At 37.0% G+C, this 22,787-nt stretch overlaps 1 protein-coding gene across 1 annotated transcript in view; it reads left to right on the top strand.

Moving 5' to 3' along the window:
• Positions 1-22,787, top strand: part of FAM241A (family with sequence similarity 241 member A) — a 273,884-nt gene that overhangs the window by 120,552 nt on the left and 130,545 nt on the right. The window contains exon 3 of the mRNA XM_035325018.1: positions 11,150-11,250. Coding sequence (XP_035180909.1) covers positions 11,200-11,250 — 51 coding nt within the window. The 5' untranslated portion in view covers positions 11,150-11,199. The remainder of the gene's footprint in view (positions 1-11,149; positions 11,251-22,787) is intronic.

The raw sequence follows: 22,787 nt of genomic DNA, 5'->3' as shown, positions 1-22,787 counted from the left end.
TACTAGGAGGGAAAAATAACTGTCCTAACTGAAACCAGGACACTGACTTACCTGTCAATAGCAGGTGTTGACTTTGAACAGATTGCAGTTGCACAAGAAAATGGAGTAAAATTTTATTTCACAATTAAAAGAGAGAGAATTGCAAGCTATATTTTGCTAGCTGAAAACTAGCAAAAAAAGAGTCTCTTCTTGGAAGACGTGGATTTGGGGCAAAGATGTGGAGAGGGTTCTTTTTTTATTTTTTCTTTTTAATTCCTTTCAGAAAAGGATTTTTCAAGTAATTTTACATTTTTAGAATGTGTTGATTGTAAGTAAGATTTCCTACACATATCTCTGATATACCAACTGAGCATGGTTTTCATGAAGTTAATTTTTTTTCCAAGTCTCTATTTTGGTCCTCTGTCTCATTTACATTTAATAATACTAGCAGTAATACATACTGGGAAGGTCAAAGGCAAAGGGGAGAAATTAGTCTTGAAAGAAGGGTATTGGTAAAGCATTCCAATTTGATTAGGAAGATAAAGAAATTCAACACCATGCAGATAAACTATATAAATATTGCTATAAGAAAAGTTCAAAATGGTGACAGATATAGTCAGCAAACACCAACTGGAAGATAAGATGGTGTCTGTGATACAGTGATAATAGAACACATATTGCGTAATGCTCAGGGCTAAGTCTTAGCCAGATAATCCTTTATCTTATACCTGTCTAGGTTTAGAGGAAGATCATTATAGATTGATATGTGCAGATGCAAAGACATGAAAAAAATCTCACATTATTACATATGTTTAATGCAAATATACTCGTAACTGTATGTCGAGTTCCAACAATTAAAAAAAATGCACTTTCCAGTCACAAAATGAATATCTTACAAACAAAAGGAAAAATGCAGTCATAAATGCAGCAGCCATTATTTCATTGTAGTTTATTCTTGGGAAGTATATGCTAAATGTAATGTATACAGTTATACGCGGTATGTAAGTATACAGAAAGTATTGCTACACGCAGTTTGATTTATAAGGATGAATACTACTTCCAAACAGAAAAATGAAATAAACTTTCTTCTTACTATATGTAGGAATAAAGAACTGGGAATTGCTCTCTTTAATTAACATTTGCAGCAATTTCTACACTGAGCTCAAAAGAGAAACAGACTTGGTTTTATGTGGATCTTAGAGTCCTTAAAGGCTTTAAAACTAAAAAAAAAAAAAAAAATCAGAGACAGAGTTTCTGAAGTACAAAGAAACTGTGTTTGATTTGATTTAGACATCTATTAAGCCAGCTATAGTAGCTATAGTCGTGTCCGTCTTGGGAATTGAATGTGAAATATTTTCATTTCTAATCCGGTGTTGGTAGAAATGTTTTATGATTTTGGCTAACATACTATCAGATTAATACGCAACAAGATAGTAACAAGAATGGGTTTATTATTCTTTTTCTTTTACTGCCTGCCTATAAGCATCTCCGTGCAGCTATTCTCACAATGTTGCACATACTATCATCCTGTTTATGACAGTATAATTGAGTAATCAAAAATCTCTGCATGTTTACTAAAAGCTGTCTAATAATCAGGGTTAGGCCAAATTGCTAACTGTTGTGCTCACAGAGACTTTGGTGTACAAAACTGCAAGCATGTGAAACCCAACCATTAGATGAAATAATCAACATGGATCTGAAATGAAATGTCTAGGACAATACACACATAAATTGCATATTTGGCAGCAGATCTTGTAAAGAGTATAAAATTTGTCTGACTGAAGATTCTTTGTTATTAGAACAGCAACCAATATCTGGATAGGACAATGGATATTCAGTGCTGGTTATTTTTATATTTACCAGCCGCCGCCCCCGTCTGTGAGTACTCCCACAAAGACAATTTCCCAGAAGCAGTATTTTTCCAGACTGATAGTCAAGCATTCAATTATTTATCATATACAGAGCAGAGGTTCCCTTTCCAGCAGCTTCTGGTAACAGATATGTTCTCAATTAATAAGATACAGTGGAACTAACTAAAATGTTCTACCCTCATCTCTGCCTCTACAAAAGAGTGGAGGACTTGACACCATGACAGGTGACAGCCATTGCAAGCTGTAGCATGCGATCACTGTTTTTCATGGAAACTTAGCAGAATTTAATTTTCCTTCTCTTATTCTCCCTTTCTTTTTCACCACACTTTCCTACTGTATATGCAGTATCCCATTTCAGAATAGCAGTGAGTGCCTTCAGACATTTCTCAGGGATTATCTCATTTCATGGGAAGTGTTGTATCCATGGTATCTAAAAACGCCTCAGAAATGCTTTGTCTGGAGTATGACAATACTAAAATGGAGCTAGCAGTACTCCATTTCTCCTCCCACCTCCTGAAACAGGTAGATATTTTTTAAAAGGCAAGATAATGGAGTTGTCCTTGTTCACAGTAAAGAATCAAAAAAGTGCACGCTACCTCACAAAATAATTGAATCTGATTTATGGGCTTGTTCAGTCTCCCTGAGTTCCTGTTGACTTTGATGGTGGGGTAAGATACTTCACAGTGTATGGTCAGCTTTCTTCAGTAACCAGCTGTAACAGATTATCTCATTGTTTGCTGTTTTGCTCTGAAGTGTATTTTATGTTAAGAGAAATACAAATCTCCATTTTTACCTGATGCTGAGAAACCATGAAGAGGCCATTTAAAGACATTTAAGCAACTTAGGTTTGGGTCACATCCATTTATCAGAAATCCAGTGTAGTGGAAAAGACTTCCTCTTCTTTTTTTTTTTTTTTTTTTTCATGAGATTTTTTGAAAGAGGCCTAAAACATCAGTTAGCAGAGGTTACTTCTGTGTTAGTGAACCAGGCTGACTCCATCAGAGAAGAGATGTGGCCTGTTGCCGAGACAAGAATTTTCTGTGGGCAGTTCCCAGCATGAACAATCACCCGCCAGAATCCCTGCCTTTGCAGCTTTGCACCCCAACAGTTAGACTGAGTTAACTGCTCCACTGGTTCCCTTCATTCATTTTGGCCATTTCTATCACGAGGACGTGACATGGGCAAATCACAAAAAGTGATTGTTTGCCTGATGAGCATACCTCTTTTGCTACTACGCTCTCCTATTGGTAACTTTAGGGATGCTATATAAAATGCTGCTTGATGTGATGACTATAATCTCAGACTATAAATACAAGGTAACTAATTTTCTTATTTCATCCATATGCAAAATAATGGGCTTGTATGAATGTAAAAGCAGGATTTCACCCTATATCAGAAAGCTTTTTAATTTGTAAAACTGTCAGGAAAAGGTTTGTGTATTTTCTCTGTGTGACACTCAACACAGTGAAGCCCCATTTCCTTAAGATGGTATGCTAATAGAAATATTAAATAGCAATAGTAATTGAAAGGCAAGACTTTTAAATAGTTGCATGACGTGGTTCAAGAGAACTGTCTGAAAGCATTCAGTCACAGTAGCAAACAGCCTTGACCTTTGTAAACACGGCAGAAAAAAATAGCCTTTTTTTTCTTGTTACTCCCTGAGCTGTTGTAATTCTTTGGCCCTTTCTTACCTTAATTTCACCCTTCTCCCAGTATCAATCTAGTTTTCTTCCTCAGGCATCATGTTATCTTTGGCTTAAAAATTGCAATTCATACCATAGAATTTGTGTAGTTTATGCTATACACTCTTCTCTCAAACTTCACAGCTACATGCTGAAGACAAAGTAAGAATAAAAATGTAGAAAAACATTCCTGCTTGACACAGACATTGAAATAAGAAGGTTTTTATTCTCCGACATGTTTTTTTTCTGAAGTGACAGCCTTTTGTTATGGTTCCCTCTTTTGCATTTCAAAACTATCCAGGAATTGTCAAGACTTTGGCATGATATCTTCCCTTTCCTGCCTAAGAAGAATGGTCGAAGGATGCGGCAACAGTTCTTATGTTCCATAATAATGCTTTTGCTAGGGTGACCTTTAATCATTTCCATGCGGGTAGAGGCCTGCTTTAGTATTTATGTCATGAAAATAATTTCCCATCCATTTGAGTAGAAGGCAAGGGTGATTTTTGCCCGCGTAAAGCAAGGCATTTGCTATAGAGTTGTCTCAGTGCACACAAAAGGCTGGAACATGAAGCAGATAAACACAGATACAAAGAAAGGGATAAACAAAACAGAGCAGTGCAGAAAAGGGCAAGGGGACCAGAGAGAGCTTCTCTGTTGAGCTATTTAGTGCCTCGTAGTTAGAGGTACCCTCATCTTCTGAACAAGTAGGCTGAAACATAGTCCACTGTCACCAACTCTATGTGGGAAAAGAATAACAGTTTATGTTTTTAAATGTTCTATTTTTCCACACTGCTAGATTTTGAGACACCATTAACTGGAAGGTGCAAAGTCAGCATAAGCTTTCCTACCTTCTCCAGCAAATCCCACTCCTCAGATATCCATCTGCATCCTTCAGAACTCCCTCAAAGGAACTGAGTTATGGGATCACCAGAAGGACATGGCCTAGGAAACTAGGCCGGTTCATATTCTGATGAAGCCCTGAAACTTTAGAACAGAAAGTCGACTGAACAGATGGTGACTCTTGGAAGGAGGTTTCAGTTTACAGTTACTTTTTGTACTTTTCACTACTAGATCTTCTCCAGTGACTGAAGGCATGGTGGATCATGGAGAGCGGTCATTTTTCAGCACAGCTTCCAGGGAGACCTCTAGAGTCACATCAAGGCACAGAGCTCTAGCTGCTGAAGGCTCTCCCTGGCTCACTTGCTCATGTCAGGCAATGAGGAGAGTGTCAATCCTTCTGTTATTCTGCAAAGCCTTCAGTATTGAGATGTTTGTCTTAGTATTTATGGGTAAAGGGATTGGAGTCTTCTTACTTCATGGAATATCAGGGATCTCCTTTAACATCATCGATAAACAACCACCTTTGTATAACACGTGTATTTTTGGTATATTCTTTCGTGGTTTAATTGGTTCTTCTGACTGCTATGCAAAGCTATACCATACTATACACGGGAACACTTTCAGGAGCAGGGTCACTCAGCTGCTCCCAAACAGAGACAAGAGAATTTATTTTGCTGGAGAGGAGAAGCCACCATGCAAGGTCAATGCCATTCCAGACAGGCGTCTGAATGCTTCCTTCGGGGAACTGGTAAGCCACCTAGAGGACTGGGAGCACACAAGCAGCCGGGCGGTCTTCTTGGCAACCTTTGTTTCTTAGCTTCAGGAAAGGCTGAAGTGTTCCTGGCATAGGCTATTAATGAATAAAAAGCATGCAAAGTTCAGTGATCAGTCTGCTGCATAATGTCCCAGGGCAAAGATGAGGAAAGGAGCACTTTAGAAAAGAAAAGGGGAAGAAAAATAAAATAAAAAAATAAAATAAAATAAATAAAAGGCAAGTGGGGTCTGTACTTTGTTCTTATATTTTTACTGGCAAAAATGCTGCTGTAGACTTCTGCAAAGCTTTATAGTTCTCAATTTACCATGACTCTTGGATCAAGATATCAAAATGTAGGTTTAAAAAAACTCCAGAGTTGCAGAATATGGAAATTATTATGGCATATACTAGACAATCCCAAGATTTGTTTTAAAAATTTGGAGTCTAATAGACAGACTCTTCTACCTTCTTATTGTTTATACTCTGTAATTAAGTCTCTGTGAAAGATACAGGACATGACTTTACAGTTTATCTATCTTAATTCTTATTCTGTGATTTCAGGATCACTTGATCACTACAGCTATTAGTAAGCTCGTGTTTTTGTGTAATTATACATTCCAATTGTTGCCATACTGATTTCCCTGTTCTGAAATCATTTTTTAGAGGAGAAGAAAGAGGACTGCTGAAAATCAATAACTTTGGTTTAGAACAGTCAAGAAGTATGTATTTATCTTTTTTTTTTTTTCTATTTCATTAAGTGAAAAGTAGGGAAAAAAAATCTTTGGGCCTTAAGGAATATATAAAAGAGTGGTGGAGTTCTTAACTTTAAGTGATGACCATGATATGAATACTTAATAAGGCATATACAGCAGAAGTCAGAGTTATATGTTACTGACTGAGAAAAGTCAAACGGTAAAGAACAGCCCTTGTACTTAGTGCTTGTACTCTGTTAAAGCTCAGGAATTTTTTCATATTATTCTTTCATACATATATATATTTGATATAATTTTCCTTTTTTTTTTTTTTTTTTGTTTCACATACTATAAATGTTTTTAAAGACCTGAAGCAGAAAATTAGACAAAATGCAAAAAATATATGCATTGAATATAATCCAAGCTGAGAGCTAAATAACCATTTACCATTGACAACACAAAGAGTTCCATTTCAGCCAGTGGAAATACACTGGTGTGAGATCAGTTCTTGATCTGTCAAGATCAGTCACCTAAACAATACGTAAAAACCATACATTTGCAAGGAAAGACGATCCTTTAATTGCTGGTGGAGGCTGGTGACATCTGAAAGTGGATAGGCCAAACTGTCATAGGTCTGAGATCAGAGCCAGTTCAGAGCATCTGGTAAAGATCACAGAGTGTTAAACTCACATCTGCCTGTGACACAGAGCCTTGTCTGCGAACTGCAGTCCTGTGTACCGATACGCACAAACAATTGCTGATTTTAAGACCATGCATTAGGTAGCTACTTCGCAAACTCCATTCTCTGTCTTCAGCTTTAGTGCACTATCAGTGCACTGTTCCAGGGGACAAATAGTTATTCTGAAGCTCTTTCATTTAAACTGTATAAGAAGAAGAAATTTCCTTAGACTTCCTCTTTTACACTTTTCTCTGCATGTATAAGCATGTATTATTCAGCTGCAAAGCTTGTCGGCTTCACATGTCTGTAAATATAAGGGCTGTGTTGAACAACTAATTGCGCATTGTTGTAATAAAAGTTCTCAAAGTGTTCCTGTTAACTGCAAGTATTTGGAGCTACTGGAAGAACCGACAAGCAAAGTTAAGAAGCCATGCAGAACACCTTAGTAGTTTTTTTAAAAAATGAATTTTATAGAGCAATATATGGATATTGATAGAAAATCAGTTCTGATTTTAATGATTTGAAGGAGAGTTTCATATGCATGAAGTGGATTAGGAAATGTTTAGTTTATTAATATAACCCGCATTGTTTATGTGAATCAGTTTGGCAAATATTCTTCCTGGGTTTAGAATTCATGTTGCTTATGCTCTAATTAACAGAACCCCACGATTCCCAGACATTGCATTCTAGTACCTTTTTCATATTTGTCCTCCTGCAAGTTTAATGCACAACCTCCTTTGAGACTGCATGGTAAACTGATGCCCCAGAGTTGTGCACCAACATTGACACCTTTATTATGTAACAGCTGTTCAAAATGCCACATTGCAATGTTCTCCTTAGCAAGCTAACAAGCACAACATAAGCTCACAAACAATGTGTGCAAGAAAATAACCTCACTAATAAGCCGTCATTGGAGCTTCTGCTGCAGATCTTCTCTGAATGTGTGCTAATTCTAGGGTAGGGTTTCAGCAATGAAATCCCAGGAGAGAGAACTCCAGGCTTTCTGCGTTTTTGCACAGGCAGTTGCACTGCGCTTCTCCCGGTGACTGGATGTGTGCACAGGGGCAGGCAGTGCCTGCACAGCCTCTGTCCTGCCTTTGACTTTGGGGCACCCTCTTGGTGGCATGAACTTAGGATATGAGTGTGAGAGAATCTAGTATTGCTTTCAGCTCAGACTGACAATGCTTACGAGACAACAGCTAAGGCATGCCAAAACCTGCAAATCATGACATTTGCTTAGTTGTCGGGACAAAATGAAATGCAACAGTGAAATGAAATGCAACAGTGGAATATGGTTAAGGCCATATTGCACAGCTCTGCCTCCCGTACTGTGAAAGGATGGGGTAGCACTGGGCAGGCATGGGGTGAGAGTGCAGTCTGATTAACCTCTGTTATAGTGTCAACTCTCCTAAGTTCAGCCAGTTGAAGAACCTGCCTTGAACTAAAAATGAGGAAGACTGTCTGTTGCTTACTGCCACTGCTGCCCATGCTCATCTGCTGACACCTTGCTCAGATCCAGCCACTTTCTGCTCACACCTGCAGATCCCGCGTGCCACAGGGGCTCAGGCAAGGTGGAAAGAAAGCAGTCAAGGACAAGAACTTGTGCTTGGCATAAAAGTGTCAGACCAAGTCCTGAGAAGCAACAGAGAGAGGTTTTGGAAAGCTGGGAGAATGGCAAGCTAAAGAGAGACCTTTCTCCCTAATCAGGCCATATTCAAGAAGCTATTTGTGGCCTTCCTTTTTTGAAAATAAAATCTGCTTGGAATTGAATTTGCATTGAAGCTGCTTACTGAAAAGCTGAAAGGCCCCATCTAATCCTTTTTTTGCTTTATCAGGTTGTTCTGGGAAAACAATTGCTTAATATGTTATATGGAGATCAGTTCTGACAGTATTATGTTAATGCAAGTCTCAGAGCAGATAGCAGCAGAGACAAAAATGTTGCTTAGGAAAAGTTACATCATAACAGAGTCCTACATAGTAAGTTTTGTAGTTAGATTTATATGCTGAGAAATCAAGTAATCACTGATGTTTCATGCAAGTGTCTCCAAAGCTTGGATTTGACTGGATCCTATCAACCGAGGGAGAAGAAACAGAAACAGCTTTCTAAAGCTGGAAAAAAACAGGGCAGGAGAGCAGTACAGTACAGGAAGAAATGATGTGTGATGCACATGGCATCTGATTTCAATATGATGACTTTTTCCACCCTCTTTGAAAATGTATCTGGAGTATGCCATTTGTTTTAATGTCCGTGGATTGCTTGATTATTAAATTAAACATGACTTCTCTGTTCCTATCAACTTAGGAAAGATCTGCTGCTTTTGTAACGTTACAGATGGATTTTTCAAGTAGGTCCACAAACCATCAATTCAAATAATTCTTATTATCTTCAAAAGTTATTCCAACAAGTCTGGCACCTTGCAGTAGCTTTGTACCTTTGCGGTAATTTAAAAGAAGAGTTTGAAGATTGTTGTTTCTTTTTCTCGCTCTGAGATACAATCTTTCTATTCTTACCCCTATCTATTTTTCCCCTGGTATTTTGGCTGCCAGTTTTAGTTCCTTGGACAGCACTGTGGTCTTTGAAGTCAGAAGAAGAATGAATCTTTCCACATGATCAATAGGCATTTGGCCACCAAGTCTCCACAATGCTATTTTTAAAAATAATTACGAAAGTTTCCTGAGAGAGAAGAGAATAAATTCTTGAATGGCTAGGCATTCATCAGATGAGGCTGAGATAAGCAGATAAAATAGGGAGGCTGGATCAAACTGCTACAGCATTAAATTTCTATGCTTTTACTTTACTTTTTTTTCTCGATGAGGATGTGTTAATGCTTGGCCCGTTTGTACTATATACTTGAGGGTTTCTTTTAACATATTCTTCCTTTCCTCTGTTGTTAATAACAAGTAGTGAAGTGCCAACGTCTCCCCTTAAATTGCAGCCCTTTTAAGACATGCATTCCAGTTGGGACTGGCATGCAGAACTTAAACAGGATAATGTCATGGCTGTGACAGCCAAGGATCCATGGGGCTCAGCTTGCCAGCCTCAGTCAAACACGAAGAGTCAAGAAGTTTTAGGGGACTAAGAGAGAAATGCAAACTGGTGGGAGGTGGAGAGAGGAAGCATGAGAAAAATAAAGATAGGGCTCATTTAAGAAAAATCTCCAACTTTTATGAGATTTGAAGTATAGACAGAGCTGGCAGTGGAGGTCTGGCTGATGGACAGGCTAGAGAGAAAGAAAAATCTGGTAGCGTTGTTGCACTGACTGTACGTGGAAACCAGTAAATAGGCAATGAGTCTGCCACAATTCATAGTTTTGTTTTCCTATTCTGAGTGCATGTGGTGCTACACTAAAAATGCAGATTAAATAAAACTGCAGCGTATCCTTTCAGGGAAGGCTACCAATGGACAAATTTACTAGAGAAATGTAATAATGTAGCTATGGCTGCTTAAAAGCCAACAAGAATGTATGCTGCATGCACCTAATAATATATGTTTCTCTATTTATTAAGACCTTTTATTTGGGAGGAAAAAATAAAAGGTATAATTTATATGTTTGTTAGATTTCTCCCATTTTAAATAATACTTTTTTTTTTTTTTTCATTAATTTAATGCAGGCTAGAGATAGCACATCCTCATGCTCTCACAAATGCATAAAGAAGTTTTCAGTGTAACTATTTAGTAGAAGTAAGGGGTCTAGTCATGAATTACAAACAAGATAAGAGTACAGTAAGGATGATCAAAATATATAGATATTTCTAATGATAAGAGAGCACCATGGGGTATGTGAGATAAAGGAATATAATACAAACTGATATGATAAATTACTCAACAATGCAGATTGTATCTTAACTTGGTCTCCCTGACTGCAATCAGAGGTCTCTGCTTAGTCTCTGTAAACCAATGAGGCATTGCAACTGAACTGAGATCCTCCCCTAAACGTATGGAGTTAGGTGATCAGGGTTTTCACGAATTGCAAATATCAAGTGGTTCAAATTTTGGTTGTAAAAAGTGAAGGTGTGTTCCTCCCTAGAAATCAGCCTCATTAAATCAGTCTTTTATAAATCTGGTTCTTCCAGGGTCTGTATGAATACCAGGAGTATGCAAGAACAGGATTTTTCAAAGTATTGAATCATACCAAATATAGAGTTCAGAAACTGAAAGCAAGGGTAGCCCAATTGTTTTCAGGCTGTAAAAGCTGTCAGATGTGATTTGAATCTGTGGGAAGTTTTCAGTTCAATAGTTTTACTCCATGTCAATTTATTTTACGTGGTCTGTGCATGTTATTCTGTCAAGTGAACTCCCTGTGTATTTTGATTTTGTGCGATGCAATTGCATTGGGGTATTCAATTTTTAACTCTTTATGCCAAAACAACTCTTTATACTAAAACAACAGTTATCAATGTGAAGAGTTATGCTTGCTCCCACACAAAACCCAGCCAAAGAAACAGAGAAAAGTATTTAAAAAAAAAATGGGGGGGGGGGGGGGGGGGCAAAGAATTTCCAGTCCCTCACAATATTTTTCTTGAGCTCTTATTGTTACTCCTGTATGAGAAATGTTCATCTAGGGGGGAAGTCCTTAAGGCAAATGCTGCCATCTAGAGAGAAACGGAAAGAAAGTACACAATGTACTATAGTGTTACTTTTATTTCCAGAGCCCCAGGAGGATCTGGACAGGAGACCCCAAGATGGACTGCAGTGTAAGAAATGGGAGCCATTGGGATGCCTTTCCAGCAGCTGTTGGCTAGAAATAGTCAGGTAATTCACACAGACGTGAAAGGAAAAACTCTGGTGAAGTGGTTTGAGTATGTACCAAAAATAATGAATGACTCTTCTTAGGCATTTAAAATTATTTCAGGATTGAAGGCTTTTTTCTTTACCATTTCATTTTTTTTCTGAGAAAAGCTTTTATTCTAAATTTTTTTGTTTGAAGGAAGAGATGCAAAAGAAGCTTGCGTTATTTGCTGTCTATTGTTCATCTGCCTCTTTTTTTCCTGTCACAAAGCCTCTCTGTTTACTCTTCAGCTAGTTTTGAGAATTAGGATTGCAAAATTCAAATAGAATGACAAACACACAAAGAAACCACTGAAAATACCTGAAAGACAAGAAAGAAAAGTGGGGATTTACCTTGTCTCAGCATATTATGTGTGCAGCTATATAAACATCCCAGTGTGTTCAAAGACTGAGCTATGCATGTTAAGCCTGAATAGCAAAAATGAATTCTTGTAGGTACTTTCAAAACTCTGCCAGCAGTAGCATTTCTCTGGGCATAATGAAGATGACTCATTATGAACTAGTGAGTGAGAAGAGCCTGCAAATAATTCTACACATGCTCAACCTTGTTATACCCATTTATTTCTCTGAAATTATTTGTACGGAGTTAACCATGAGTGATTCAGTGTTCCAGTTTGAAATGTTCAAAGAATAAGCCCAGTAAAAATAAGGTGGGTGTAACACATCACAAGTGTGCCTTTTTTTTTTTTTTTTTTTTTTATAGACAAGTATGTTTCAATGTCAGTGAGGAAAACAATGTAGTGACTTAGAAAGTTCACTCTGGTATATTTTTAATGGCCACTTTCCTTTAGTATGGTACGTAGTTAATGGCAAACTAAACTACTTTGGTAATGAAGTAGGCAGGCAGCATGTATGAAACAATATAAGGCAACCCCCGTGTCTCTCTGGAGTTCCCAAAAATGTTTGAAGTCTTAGAGTTTAGGAGAGTTTAGATGCTTCTCCCTAAGTCGTGTCCTGCAAATGGAAAGGGAGCATGGGAGAACCACATTATTTTTCCAAGCCGAGAAGCGTGCTTACACTGCAAATGAGTTTGGATTTTCATCTGAAAACTGCCAAGGGGCTGGAGGCCTTTTGAAGAAGTACTAGTAATCATTCCAGAATTTTACGTATATTTATAACATATATAATGGTAGCAGGTTCTCTGTGACTTAGGAATTGCTGAGATTGAGAGAAAGAGGTTTCTCTTTATTTTCCATGTGAACTAAAAATATAGAGATCTTCAGAGCTCTGTAATGAACTCAAAGTAAATCATTTCTCAAACTGTTTTTAAACATTATTTGATAAGCGGGACATTGTCCTGGCGGTTATAATGCATATTGGCATCAGTAATATTTTCCACCTGGAAACATTTTTGTCCCTCATATTTCATATCCAAACCCTTTTGTGCAGTATGGTTATAATGTAAATTGCTCAAGGATAACCTATACACAACACAATGGAGTCAGAGGAAGGCTAGTTCTGCCATACACCATAAAATATTCTGAAACCACAGGACAGATTCTTCTTTTCGCCGCACCTCTTCCCGGACTTTTGATGCTGACATTCGTATCCAAAAGCCTGGACAGATGAAACTTTGTTCCTTTGTTCTTTCAGTTCTGATGTTAGCTGGTTTTTAAGCACTTGACATGGTAACTAATGCAGCAGAAAAGCAATACTTACCAGCCATTTTTATTTCATGGATGAGGAAACCTCGAGTTTGAACTTGCAAAGCAAGAAGCTCAATCTATCCCTTTAACTACACAACAAATGCAATATGATTTTTAATATATTTTCTCTCTGGCTGCCATAGAAGATTAGAGAAATGAAATATAGGTTTCATAGTGAGGCAAGGGCATGTTTTGAAGTGGCAGTTCCATATGTTACCAAAAAAAAAAAAAAATCACAGATGCCTGAAAATGATGGGAAGCTTGTGATTTTCCACAAACACATGAAAACTTCCCAAAGGCAAATTCTCTGCTTTCATCAAAATACCCACGAGTCTCTTCTGTTCTCTAGCATATGGTACTGTCTATAAAACACTTCCAGAATGCCAGTGATGCAATTCTACGTTCCTAGATTGGGATATTTTTTGCTCTTGTTTAGGATTATTTATTTACTTTGCAAGACCCTTCTCACAGTTCTGTTCAGAATGATCGGTTGTTTATTATGACTAGAGAGAGCGGTATCTTAGAAAAAACAGATATGAACAAAATAGTTAAGATAAATTAAGAATGGGTTTGCAGTAAGCCAACCCTCAAATTATTTATGAGATTTTGAAAATGCAGATGGGATCTTTCATCCTCCTCTTCATTTTTTGTTCTTTGTGTATGGACTTTCTGTTTTGTCCAAGGATTGCTGAACTAACGTAGCAAGATTCAGAATTGTAGTTTTAGTTCATAACAAATCCAGCACCTGTAGTAAGATTGCCAAACCATGGATTTAATTGGGAGTTTGTGGGTTCTCACATAACTGCTAAATCTGTCCAGAAAATGTGTGTTCTCTTTGGGTTTGGTTTAGTTTGGTTGCTTGCTTGCTTGCATGCTTGTTTGTTGTTGTTTTTTGTTTGTTTGTTTGTTTGTTAACTCTTGTCTTGTAGCATGTAATTATAATGGTTAGAATTAGGTATATTACTGTACAATGAAAATTTCAGTTTTACACTAGTAGTGTTTTTATTAGTGCATAGGATAAGGAGCAAACTGAAGGGAGGGAAGGAGCTTTGGGTCCATGAGGCCAGTCCTAGTCACACACAGAATTGCTCAAGGGAAGCTACAATTCAGAGCAGGCTTGAGAGACAAGAAAAAAGCAGGGTCTGTTTTTAATATGTATCTGCATCTATATTAGGCTGAAAAGTCTATGAAGCTATAAACCGAACAATATACACAACAAATTCATTTTCTTTTTAATGCAAATATAAGGAGACTAAAGTTGCATAGATTTTTAATGATTCATTCAGTTTTTTAAAGATTCATTCAGTTCCAGGATGAAAATCTGGTATCACAAGAAGTCAGTGGAAAACTTGCCACAGATTCAGTAAGCTAATAGCTTCATTATCCAGTGATCTTTCATCTTACCATGTTTTCAAACTTATTTTAAAACAGTTTTCCAAACAAGGAACCTTCACCTGGAATCCAGTTCATGTTAAAACCAGCCCACATGAAATGTCTTATTTCTGAAAGTCTCTGTACTGTTGATAGAGTGAAGATGGCCCTGGATTCAGAACAAATTCAGGACTAATTTTCATATAATTGAAAAAAAAAAAGGAAAAAAAAAAAAAAAAAAATATTTTTTCCATAAACTTTGGTGCTTGGAATTAAATTAATAGTACCCTCTATTTTAGATACTCACAGGATGGAATAATAATAATTTAAAAAATCATAATTTATTTTCTGCTATATTTGCTGGGCATATCTTTGGTGACTTTTATGTGACCTTTTGCTGGAAAGAACTGGAACACATGCAATACCTATAAACAAGCATGCACAAATGCACATATAAATTAGAAAAGATACAACTGCCAAATGTGTCTAATATAGCTGGCATGAACAGCATTAAGTTTTCCCTCTTCTACCTGTTCCAGAACATCCTGCTGAATTCAATGGTAAGCTCTTCCCAGTTCTTCCTTTTTCTTCCCTTCTTTTCCACATTTAGTGAGAAAGAGATTGTTTGAAGTCAAAGAATGACAGAAATCTATTCCAGAGAATACACTGCATTTAGTTTGATATTTTGCTATTTAAGGTACTGTCAATGGTGAAAAATAGGTACTCTGTTATATTTATTTTGTAGAAATTATGCATTAAACAAATTGAAGGACAATATGTTCAGTTTATTCCTACATGTGTGTGTTTAGATCTAGTAAATGTGGTTGCCTCTTAGTAGTCCTAAGTTCTGGTCCTGTAAAGGGGTTTTATTTCCATTCACTAATATATTAAAATGGTAATATTCTTCCTTATTTTTCCATTGAATAAAACATGCTAACCCAGGTCACATAAATTTTATCTGTTCATAAATATAAAACATTTTAAAACAGATGAAAGAAATTAGTAGATCCTTTTAGCAGCAGTTTGTAAAAGGGCATTTTACAGGAATATATTTAAAGTGGACACACTATGTTCTACAGTGCCTTTCTTTGTGAAGACATTTCAAAATACAACTCTGTGCAAGGTCAGTATTACAAAAGAGCGATATGGTGCCACAAAAGTGGTGGTAGTTGGTAATTGTTTTTTCTTACATGATATAATTGGACAGTAATGTAGATTTAAAGATATAAGTGGAACTGCAGTGAGAACTGAATTATGAGAGTGGACAGGATCTGGAATCTGTTGAAGACTGGAGATAAAGTCACTTAATTTTGGAACAAGCAGTACCAAATCTGAACTAGCTGGAATGTTGATTTTATTTTGTCTAAAAGATGGCATCCCCAGGATATAAATTCCTAACACTATTCCTAAGTGCTTGGTTCAATACTGACATACAGGGAAATCTTCCAAGAAATCAAGGCCAAGAACATCTATCTTATTAGACATAAGCATTCCGTGTTTAATAACCATTTCCAGTGACACAGTTTGGGCCTAGTTTTACAGCTGTTTTGTTCTTTGTATATTGATCCTGTCTGTCTCACTAGACATCAGATACTGATTATCACTGAGTGACCTACCACAAAAATTTGTGGTAGGAGTTCTCCACCTACCTTTAGCAAATATGACAAGAGGAATGAATTTTTGACAGGTTTCAAAAGAATCCTCAACTCTTCTTTTTGGATTAAAAAAAAAAAAAAATTTATTTTGTATAATTCAAAAAAAAATATTCAAAATACTCTACTTACTGCAAACAAATTAGTTTGTCCTGTGTGTTGAACTCTGCCCTCAGTCACTCCTAAACCATTGTTGTTGCCTGATTTGATTGTCCAGTGACCTGTGTTTGGCTTCTGTTTGTGCTGTCTGTGCTTAATGTTTGGTTTCCATCTATCATGATACTACCTTTCTCCTGAATGATAAACTCTGCATTCAACTAATAGAAAGAGCTATAAAAATTAACCTAGTTAACTTTTATTAGCTTGTTTTGGTCCACTACAAACAGGGTGCGACAAGACGCACCCCTGACCCGAGCACCTTCATCATCAACTTCTGCCATGTGACATGTCTGGCATATTCCAGATAGGTGGAGCTGATCTCTAAATGTCATTTCAAAAACACATGAATTAGGCAGTCTCTTGCTCATAGTAAAACATGATGCGGAAGAGTCTGAGCTATATTTTCATAGTGCCCCGAGCAGACCACGTAGTAGAGCTGTGAAAGCTAGTATAGCTTCCTCTATAGCATGGAAGGACACTTTTACAAAACGAACAATTTATTCCTGTTTGGACTTGCTGTCCATTCCATCCTGGAAGACAAAATGTTGCACTCACATACTGGGACTCATCAGATATCTGCATCTAAACTGGTCACTTCTGGGAACTGTTCAGAGGAAAGTAATGAGTGCAGGCCAGCTCAGTCTGAAATACCCATAGAAATACCTCAGATGAATAATGCGTAAAAATGGTCTATAATTCTTTGTTGTGGGGAGGAAGTAAGTATTCTACTGGGACTCCAGTCTCCAGTGTGGATACCTCAAGTTAGGTGAGCTGGATCCCACCCATTAAACCTTTGTTAAGCCTATTAATATGGTAGCATTCCTCAAGACGTATGTCCACAGTGAAAATACTTCTAGAGTCTACTGGCATTTTTTCCTTTAATCAAGCTGTCTTTTTCAGAACATATTATATATTAATTCCATTCCAAATCTAGTCACCATATTTTAAAATACGTACATTAGAAGTGCTTTCAGCTTTCTTTAAATACAGGCACAAAACTTAAAATAAATAATTAAATTGCAGGAACGTGAAAGCACATCTAAAGTTGCAGAGCAGGACTGGTATGCAAAGAACAGACTGTGATCTGTGGATCATTAAACTACCTACACATACCTTAACCTAATCTCTGGACAGTAAAACCTAATCTCAGGGTCTGTCTTATAATGGCCATGGTTTCTCATGCTTCAGAATAAGAATAAATGATTTCCCTTCTACTTATAGGTTAAATCCTTGCTCCTGCTGCTCTCTGATGAAGACTTGAGTTAATGGGATCACTAGAGACACAAAATGCAGACAAACTGTCAGCCCCTTCATTCTTGCTACTTGTTTGAGGCAACACTCCAATTGCTGATAAAAGGACATGTTGCCTAAATAGGTGTTTCAGAATTTAGTTTGGGTTATTCTAATATTTTCAAATATAAATTTAGAGACAGATATGTCTGACTAAAAAATGAGGGAGGATAAAAAGCACAATTTTGTTCAGTTGCAGAACATGCTGAGTCTCATTAAAGACTGATTTCAATATGACACCTCCAAAAGCAAACAGTTTGTTCCTTCTCAAAAAGCAACTAAAAGCAGCTAAGATGAGGAATTTAAGCAATTAGAAAAGCAATCTCAACCCAAAAGATGGTTACTGCATCAGTAGAAATAAATTCATGGCACATTAACAGACAAAAAATAATGTGATAAATTGGAGTAGGTTTTTCAGCTTTCAGAAATTCTAGGAGATTGATTTTTAAATTATTTCAAAATAAATTTGAAAACTAGTCTAGCTACCATCCCCATCCAAGTGAATGGATATTAGATAATTTTAATTTAATGATTTAATCGACTACAGGCTTCTTAGACATTTTGCCAGTCTGTTCTGCAGTGAACATAAGTGTTACTCTGCAGGCATACATTGTTCAGCATATATGGAGCTATCATGTCCAAGGCTGTTTTAACCTGTCTCAGAAATAGCAAGTAGTTTATTTTTCCCTCTCTTAAACAGACAAACATACATCGTTCTTAGGATTTTATCAATTGGAGGCTTCGGTTACAAAATGAGCGTATGCATCTACAAAATTGGTTTGCTGTTTTCTAAGGCTTTGTCTCAACATCCTAACATTAATGCATAAAAGAACTCACTTTTCACACTGAAAAAGCCTATTTTCCCATTCTCCTCCCCTCCCCCAGCATTGCCAAATGTGTCTGTAGTTTGATGGCATCTTTCCAGAGAGCGATGAACAGGTCAGATCAGCAACCAACTTTTTATCCATTGACATACAGACTGACTGATGGAAACTTCTAACAGCCTTAAGACTTTAAGCCACAGTACAAGAGTTTACATCAGACCCTTCACAGAAGGGGAAAGCCGTTTAATCCCAGAAACTGTTAAAACTTCCCACAAGACAAAATAAACTACTGTGGTATAGGGTTTGTGTATTCTATTTATTATTTCTAAACAATTCAGTATGAAAGATAATAAACTTAGATCTCTGTGTTTTTTCTATTTAATTTGGCATTGGTACTTGAGTGATCTGCCTCAGATGGCAAGACTTTTATTCTCTGCCACTCAGCTTTCCCTGTGAGTGCCTTCAATTGTCAGGTAGTTTTGGGAATCTTGCTCCCTCATTTCATTGCAAAAGAATGATGTTGTGAAAGTTGAGTAATTTTGTGTTGCAAGTTGGATTTCCAGCTATTACTTAGTTTTAAGATAAAATTGCAACTTTTTGTATTATTACCTTACTACAAATATCAGTATGAGATTTCAAATCCCATAATATTCAGTGGAATAATTTTACAGTGCAGTCTGTGAAATCTAAGAAACCTAAGCATGAACCAACCTTCAGCAGCGCCTGTTTTTAGTAACAGATGCAAAAGCTGTCTTGCATTCTGCTTGCCAACTAGCAACCAGGGCCACGTTACTGCCAGTCTGCAGCTGGTATCTCCCAACAGTGATTCTCTTTCAAAAGCAAGAGGGATTTTCAATACTTTTTGTAGTTTGTACCCACAGAGGTAAGACGAGGGTGTGACCATTTCCTGCAAAGTACAACCATTAACACAGGACTGTAACTTTTGCTAAAAATTACATCAGAAAGTGGTGGCATACTGTTAGGGAGATCATCAATAAATTCAGATTGCTCAGATATTTTTAAAGCCAACCAATATGTATGAACTAATGAAACTTAATATCTTAATTAAAAGCTTTAATTTCTCATTATTTGTACTATTATCCACATATTCTAAAATGACAGAGCACCAAAACCCTCTTGCAAACCCTCTCTACACCATTTGCATTACTTTACAACTTAATATGATTTATGTGTGTCATCATTTGAGATCTAAGCAGGCATGCATCATCATTTAAAGATGAATTTAACAGAACTGTCCAATTCCTGACATCTTAATTCTCACTCTAAAGAAATAAAAATATGTCTTAGATAAAGAATTTGCTGTCCATTTTTAAAGCTTTTTGTTTGTTCATTTTCACTCAGCCTAGGCCTCATTTACCACAGGATTTGTGCGGGATCCTTCTGGAGTGCCTCAGAGTTGTTAAGTGACAATCTAAAAGCCGATTTAGGATTAGCTAGCTTAACCAGGTGAACTGAGGGTTTCGCTTTGATTGGGTAGAAAAGCCGTAGCTGTGCTTGGAAGTCCATATTGTGATACTGAAGGGCTTTATCAACATCCTGAGAGGAGTGCATTCAGAATAGGTGATGATGCGAATCTCACTAATCAGTGAAGGATTATCTGAGGCTCAAAGCTATACTACTTCTAATTCCTTCTTCATGACGCTGTTCATGCACTGCAAAATGATCTAGTGCAACACCAGAAGTATAAATATTAGATGAGACTCTTCAGTATCTTAATTAGCACTTTCGAAGGGAGCAGTTCTTGAATAGCCAGGGTTAATCAGATGTTTAAAAAAAAGCCCAAACCCAGAAACATAGCAGAAGTCTGTGATGATTTCAAATGTACAGTGACTGACACCGTGTCATACACAGCACATACCACTTTGCTAATTTCAAAAACAGTGCCACCATCAACTCAGATGCAAAGTTATCGACAGGATTCAGTATTTGTAGTATTTCTAGTCCTAGTCCCCCTCCGCCCCATCGCTGTGATGAAGAAGGCGATCGTGCATAACTCTGTCCTCTTACTGAAATATGTGAAATTCTCCATTGTCAGACAGCTCTTCTGTGGACTAGGAGTGTACTCATAACCTGCAGGGTCATTTAAAATGGTTTTCCCTATCCACATGTTTTTAAGCAGAAAAAAAAAAAAAAAAAAAAAAAAAAAAAAAAGGAGGAGAAAACTCATGAAACACTGAATGTACAATTTGTTTATTGCTTCTGTGGGTTTTGGTTGGTTGGTTGTTCTCCCAGTGCACTTAACAGAGCAACAAGATCTGAAACAAGATCTGAAACATGGAACTAACAACAAAACAAAAACAAAACAAAATTACCATTTCCTATCAAAAATCCTATGCTTGCCATTATAGTAAATAACAGTTTTTCTGAACTGGAAAACTCATATATCTATTTTTATGGAGTCAATATTGGTGAAGCGAGAGCTTCACTACACACATTGTCAAAATGACAAAACAAGATATCTTTAATTCTTAACATCCAATTAGGTCTAGTATCTACAAGACCACCAACAGAGTAAGGGATTGTTTCCCAGCACTTCTTGTAGTGTTTTGTATTCTTCAGTATCCCTGGCTTCTTACCATACTTGTTTTAGTCTTCTAGGTTGCAAGAAATGTATTTACAAGTAATTGGCAGCTCTTAAAATAAGTTACTACACCCTCTCCTCCTGCCCTGTAATTTTAAGTAATATATAGAGGAAAGATGGGACATGAATAAAAACTCAGATTTGAGGAAGTCTAACCACCGAAGAAGTACAAATACAGGGTTTGACTATGCAGAATAGGAATAAAATCCTTAAATTGATAGTTCAAGTTTTTTTTTTTCATATTACAACATTTTAGTTTAATTCACTTATGTAAATGAAGTTCAAAAAATAAAAAATAAACTCTTTCTTTTTTTTTTTTTTTTTACCAGAAGTGTCATTACTCATTATCAGAAACATCTATTTAAAGTTCAGAGACAATGAAAATGAAAACCATCTGTCTTAAAGGGGGTTTAATCTTAAATTGTATTGCTGTACGTAAGATTGTGTTCCAATGGGTATACTTCTGCTTAACATTTGAAGTTCAACATGTAAAGCCCACTTTCAAGTGGGCTTGCAATATTTCTATGAAAAGCAATAAAATAAACATCTTAGAAACCAGACATTTTAAACACAAGTAATGTATTTCATTTTAATACTGTTTTTAAAACCAGATAGCAAGGTTTTATCTCCTGCTTTCTATGATACCAAGAAAACATATATCCAGGTAGACTTCACATATTGTGTCAGAGGGCTTCCATTTCTATCACTCCTTAATGATGAATGAGGTGGTTTTTCTAAACAAATAAGCACTTCAGAGAGTTACCCTTGACAGGGCTGTTAATCCTGGGAGTCCGCCTTATCGTCGCAGAATTCAAGGGCTGAAGTTGTACAGCATCCCTGTACTGCCTGTCTCTTACGCTGCCGCTCTGGCTGAGGTTGGGACGTAGCTATTTCACATCTTGCATGTAAGGCCCTGCTCAGAGCTTCTGTTCTGGTGTGCTTGGAGATAGAGGGGCTTATCATCTTAGTAGGCACTGGCCCTCTTATATCTGGTGGAGTTTCGCATTCAGATGGATGTGTTACAATCAGGCTGCTTTCAGTGGTGTCTTGTTTCCCTTCCAGTCTTTCTTCAGTGAATGCAATGAATTTTGGACTATAATACAAAGCTTTCCTTGAGTGTTACAGAACATCAAGGCAAGTGAGATCGCATTCTCCTGTCAGAAATGTATGAAAGATATGGTCCATAAGCACAATAATAGGGCTTCAAAAATGGCAATTTTGAAAAAAATGCCAAAAATCCGTCTTTCAACTTTGCATACCTGGCAGCAGCTATTGTGCTTAATATCACCATTAACATTATAACGTATTTGAGAAGAAACAGCTTGTGGTGTTATTCTAGTGATTAGTTGTAGAATCTGGACCCATTTTCACATGATTGAAAACCATTATCAAGTAGCCTTTCAAATTTCTTTCATCCTTTTCCTCTATTGCCTCCCAAATCCCTTCCAAACCACCTGCTACAGAAATCTGGAACACCACCAAGATCATTTGAAAATAACAAGTGAATATTTTTTCATCCCCATCATGTTTCTTATCCCTTAGAAGGCTGAGAACAGGCATGTGACATCGGCTGCTGTTTGAAAATCAAAGCATAATGTGGTTTCAGTTTATAAAATATTCAAAAGCACAGGCTAACTTTAAGGAATTGGTTACACTGCTAGATAGCAAGAGATGTTTGTCCCTTTTATCTGTGTTACTTCCCCGCCTCTCCTTCCCCCCCCTTTCTCTCCCTTATTTTTTTCTTAAGGACTGAATGCAAAGAAAATGTAAATTTTGATGCCTTGGGCCTCAGAAAGATATGAAGGAAAAAGATAATGCCAAAAAAATAAATAAGAAAGATGGGGCCAGCAGAGGGTCTCTTTTGATGTGACGTCAGTAGTTTCATTCACTAGTTTCATTGTTTGTCCATCCAAAAGATCCCTAATGCAAAGTATTAGCTTTGCAAAAGCTTTTCTGA

The sequence above is a fragment of the Oxyura jamaicensis genome, chromosome 4, assembly GCF_011077185.1.
Source record: "Oxyura jamaicensis isolate SHBP4307 breed ruddy duck chromosome 4, BPBGC_Ojam_1.0, whole genome shotgun sequence".
NCBI lineage: Eukaryota > Metazoa > Chordata > Aves > Anseriformes > Anatidae > Oxyura > Oxyura jamaicensis.
The sequence above is the reverse complement of the archived record's forward strand: the minus strand, read 5'-3'. Positions and strand labels throughout refer to the sequence as shown.